This window comes from Octopus bimaculoides, chromosome 11 (assembly GCF_001194135.2).
Source record: "Octopus bimaculoides isolate UCB-OBI-ISO-001 chromosome 11, ASM119413v2, whole genome shotgun sequence".
In the NCBI taxonomy this organism is placed as follows: domain Eukaryota; kingdom Metazoa; phylum Mollusca; class Cephalopoda; order Octopoda; family Octopodidae; genus Octopus; species Octopus bimaculoides.
The window spans coordinates 56,251,622-56,257,101 of NC_068991.1; the positions used below are offsets into that span (position 1 = coordinate 56,251,622).

Sequence of the window (5,480 nt, forward strand, 5' to 3'; positions counted from 1 at the left end):
ACTTAAGTGTTCCTTTCAAATATATAAACACACAAAGATGCAAGAAAACAAGAGGCGGGTGAATGATAAAACTCAGGGTATGGCCTACAGGCTTCAGACACAACCCACACAGCCACACATTGAATGAAAAAAAAAAAGAAAAAGAAAAAGTAGATCATTTATATTCGTCAGTACAGTACTGAGTTTTAGTGAAAGATGTGACTGAAGGAGCTCCAAACATAGAATTTGGGAAGAAAAGAAACAGGAACAAAAAATAAAAAAAAGAAAGAAAGAGAAGCTAAAATCTCACATCATTTGTATATCATTTTGTATGGATGTAGGCAAAAAGTAGAATGTGCGACAAGAGAGTTGATTTGTTGTAGTGTAATTCAGATAAATCTGTATGTAATTGGGCCTTGCAGTAAAACAACATTAATGTCAGAATCAATTAATTGTGGCTGCCAGGTACAATGTTGGAGAGGAATAATGGAATAGGAGTAGTTTTATTACTAGGGTCCTTATTCACACAACAAAACTTCTTCAGTCTTTTTTATCCTTTTTCTCCTGGAACTGATATCAAAACAACACTTCTTACAATGAAGAATTCTTAAGGGGACACAAATCAAAACAAAACTTGCATGAGAGAAATAGTAAATTACCACCCATACAGCCATAACCATTTCCTTTGATGCTTCATAAAAAGCACCCATGCTGGTACCACATATAAAGTACCTGTGCTGGCGGCACCTATGAAGCGCCCATATTGGTGCCATGCAAGAAGCTCCTGCGCTGATGTCATGTAAAAAGCATCTGTGCTGGCGTCACATAAAAAGTTCCCACGTTGACACCATATCAGGACCTTCTGTGCTGGTGCCTTTAAAGAAGATCTCATGATAGTGCCATGTAAAAGAGCACCCAATACACTTTGTCAAGTGGTTGGTGTTAGGAAGGGCATCCAGCCATAGAAATCATAACAAAACAAACAATTAGAGCAGTGCTTCAGCTGGTCAGCTCTTGTAAAACTGTCCAACCCAAGCCAACATGGACAATGGATGTTAAATGATGATGCTGATGCCAAAAGAGTTAACTTTTTTGTTGGGGAAAGAAGCACAGCTAAACAAACAATGCTGCTAATATTACTGGTAGTTATTTTGGTGTGTGTGTGTGTGTGTAGGCAGTGCTGGATTAAACATTAAGCAAAATAAGCACATGCTTAGGACATCAAGGGAAGGCACCACAGAAATGGTGAAGCATTAGTCCAGACACAGTAATAGAAGGAATGTGAATCTGGCCAAAAAAATTAACCCACCGTCTGAAAATATGGGAAATTAGTTTCTCAAAGACATAAACTGAAAGCAAATATATCTGAGAGAGATACATTGGTTTGTTTGATGAACAACTCTCTAATAACGTGACCCTAATGTGAGGGTCGTGAATATAGACAGTTATGGCAAAGATATACGAGTTGAAAAAGAGAAAGGGATTTAAAAAAAAGGAAGTAAAAAAAGGTAAGAAATCTTACAGTTGATGTAAATTTAATCCAGCGTGGAATGTTCCAGTAGTTATATTATAAATATGATTAAAATTCAAGTCCAACATTCGTAATTTTGGTAAGCCATTTAACACTCTGGAATCAATAGACCTGATCCAATTGTGGTGCCTAGAAATGGAAATAAAGAAAATGGTATTATGCAAAAGAGAAAACAAGAACTTGCGCATCAATAATATTAAATAGAATTCAGAATTATTCAATTCTCAGAGTTATATAAACAGAAAATAAGATTTGTCATGTATTTTACGATAAAAGTGTTGAATAATTAATAGAATGAGAGTGAAGAATAAGCATGTGTGAGAGAGAGAGAGAGAGAGAGAGAGAGAGAGAGAGAGAGAGAGGGAGAGAGGGAGAGAGGGAGAGAGGGAGAGAGAGAGAGAGAGAGAGAGAAGAGCTGGTGGTGATGGAGTAAGAAAGCACTTAAATTAATCTTTTGTCTTAAAACACAGAATCACAGTATTGACTAGACCATCAGATGCTGTTAAACACTGGTCACAATGTGCTTCGAACTCTGTCTTGATTGTGTCATTCTTTCTCATCATGACCAAAATTATTTAACTAGGTCGTCTTCCCATCATTGTGGAGGCCTTCCAAGTGGTCTTTTCTGGTCCCTTGGATACAACTTGACAACTACATGGGTCCACCTGCTGTCTGTGTCATAAAAATATATTAGTAATTGTCCAGCCGAAAGTGGTTTACATCAATGAAAAGCTCCATTTTTTAACAGAAGGCACATGGCGGAGTGGTTAGGGTATTGTATGCATGATTGTAAGTCTGTGGTTTCAGTTCCCGCATTGGATGGTGTATTGTGCTCTTGAGCAAAACACTTCATTTCACATTACTTTGTGATTAGGGTTACTGGTGACTGTGATTACTTCGACATCTGATGCATAGTACACTTGTACAAGCCATGTCAATTTGATGGAGGGAAGGAAAGAGTTAATGTAGAGCATAAAAAACATTTCATTACTATTAACAAATTATCTGTGGTTGCTCAGCAAGAAATTATGGAACCCTCGTCTGTTTCTTTATGACAGGAGAGACCACATAAAAAAAAAAAAAAAAGTAGTTTGCATTACACGAACTGAGGCATGGGTAAATTGTGAGAAATATTGTGACAGTAGAGTATATATTTACTGATCTGGCCAAACACAAGCCATTTAACTGTGAAACAAAGGAATGATACCAGATTTTAGCAAATAAGATTTGTAAGTTAGCAGAGCATGTAGCTTGTCTAGGGTGGAGGTTTTCTGACAAACACCAGCACTTTCTATCTACCAAATCCACTCACTAGGCTTCGGTCGGCCCAAGGCTATGAATTAAGTAACAGTGAAACATTGGGGTCAATGCAATTGGCTAGCCTCCTTCCCCAAAATTTCAGGCCTTGTGCCTATAATAGAAAGGACTATTATTATTATAATTACATGACTATATTTTGTTGTGTTGTAAGCTTGCTGGGCATGGAAATTTAAATAGTGCTTTCAGTAAGCCTACATGCATGGATGTATTGTCCCCTTATCTCCCAATACACCTATCCTTTTCCCTTAAATAGCTTGTAAACTTTAGAGAATTCTTGAATTTTGAGATTATCTCCTCTTCCTAAATGGAGCTGGTCTTTATTTCCATAATAATTTTAACTCAAGAATTTATGTTTGATATATCTGTATTTGTCTATGTGGTTCAAACATATGCTACTGGCCACTCTGAGTTATTTCTCAGTTTATTGTCATGTATGTATATATGAACATATAAATAATGCAAAACTGTTAAATGAATTAGGTCTGTGTAGTAAGCTGTCAAGAATGGGTGAGGTGTATGTTAAGTTCCGAGATTAATAAAATAGGGGAAAGTGTTGTGAATAGACAGATGCCTTGAAAATAATTTTTAAATGTAAATGAAAAATCATTAACATACACATACCAAAACAACAAAACAAAAAAAAAACAACAACAAAAGCAAAACAACACCTGCTAAGCTTTATATTCTAAATAAATCATGTAATAAACCTCTGGAGTTAGTAAACAGTAAGGTTAGGTGGTCGTCACAGTATCAAAATATAATATGAAATTGTTGGTCATGTTAAGTACAGTGTGAGAGAGAGGGAGGGGGGTGAGAGAGATGAAAGTGAGAAAGGGTGACTGGCAGAAACATGGAAGTTAAGCTTGAGGCCTGCAGAGGAAGGCAAGTTGGCTTTGATAATGACCCCTATCAGTGTCGGATTTAGACAGAATAATTAGTGTCTTTGTTAGGGCTATCTTAAAATAAGAATAACAGTAAGATGTTGGGGTGGGAGACTAGGTAGGGTAGGTGACTGTGGTGGTGGTTGGGGTGGGGAAGGGTGGGGGCATAAGGTAGTGATGTGGGGGATGGTAGGAGTAAGGGCACTTGCTGCCGCTATAATTTCTATACTTGTGTCTTCACTTGAAGGGTTCTTAAGGATTTCAGGGACCAGGTGTTGCTGAAGAGAAACAAGGGCAAACTGAAGTTTAATTTAGTTGCATTAGAACACACACGTGTTGTGTGTGTGCACGTGCATGTGTTAGGTGTATGCACATGTAAGATGCATGTGCGTTTGTGTGTGTGTCTTTGTGCTGGTGTTTGTCCCACAAACTACTTGACAACCAGTGTTGGTTTGTTAACATCACTGTTACTTGGCAGCTCAGCAAAAGAGACTGAGAGAATAAATATCAGACTTTAAAAAAAAAACAAAAAAAAAAACACTGGGGCTAATTTCAAGGTAGTGTCCCCACATCGCCACAGTCCATTGACTGAAACCAGCAAACAAGTACAATATCTTCCCCTTTTTTCTTTTCTTTTCTTTCCCACCCTATGTCCACCTGCATTCATATGTAAACAACAAACAAAACTACCCTTTTCAAAGTTCTTGCTTCAATCAATACACCCATCTATTTAGTAGTTTGTAAGAATTCACAAGCACTGCCTCTAAATCTAGCAGAACTTTTTGATTGGTGTAGCATGATTAATATCCTGAAGTCAAAACAACAAGTCAATCCTAAGAACATTAATGCAAAATTGTCTGAAGAAGTATGCATGTTGAATTCAGGGACTCCCCTAGAGTCCATGAATAATATTTAATAATACCTTATGGATGTGGTGGGGTAGTCCCATAAAAATACATGTGCCGAAACATATGTAGCAATGCATTAATAAAAATATAAAAATCTCCATCTGTGAAATATTTATCGTTAATATATATTGTTGCTATTATGCAAAAGTGTCGTAAGTCCAAAATGTTGCCTTTTCAGAAAACGAAAAAAATAGTTTCACCATTCCACAGCAAAACTGTTGTACTACACTTTGACAATTTTTCATATCTTGACATCTGAAGCAGCTGGAAATACAATAGCTTGATCAAAAGAACTTGTTATTGCAAGCAAAAATAAATATAGGGAAAAAGAAAAAAAAAATTTGGCCAAATTTGGACATACGACAGTTTAACATAATAGCAATGATATATATATGTTAATATTTGTTTTGGTTCAGTTATAATAAAAAAACAATTTTATGTTAAACTGATGGGTTACTCTGTACTTTTGTAAAGTACAATTTATTATCCTTAAGAATGTTGACAGTGACTTCGAAGTTTCGGCCAGTTGAGCCATCATCAGACAGCAAGTCTGTTGATGGGTTAAAAGGCTGTAACTTTGAAGTTACTGTTCATAATATTCTTGTTTAAGAATAAAAGGATTTATATATAGGAGTGGCTGTGTGGTAAGTAACTTGCTTACCAACCACATAGTTCCGGGTTCAGTCCTACTGCGTGGCACCTTGGGCAAGTGTCTTCTACTATAGCCTAGAGCCGACCAAAGCCTTGTGAGTGGATTTGGTAATCGGAAACTGAAAGAAGCCCGTCATAGAAAAATGTGTATATATACACACACACACGTGTGTGTGTGTGTGTGTGTGTGTGTGTGTGTGTGTGTGTTTG

At 36.8% G+C, this 5,480-nt stretch overlaps 1 protein-coding gene across 1 annotated transcript in view; it reads right to left on the bottom strand.

Moving 5' to 3' along the window:
• Positions 1 to 5,480, bottom strand: part of LOC106876991 (leucine-rich repeats and immunoglobulin-like domains protein 2) — a 155,069-nt gene that overhangs the window by 64,682 nt on the left and 84,907 nt on the right. Inside the window, exon 5 of the mRNA XM_052971872.1 lies at positions 1,502 to 1,639. Coding sequence (XP_052827832.1) covers positions 1,502 to 1,639 — 138 coding nt within the window. The remainder of the gene's footprint in view (positions 1 to 1,501; positions 1,640 to 5,480) is intronic.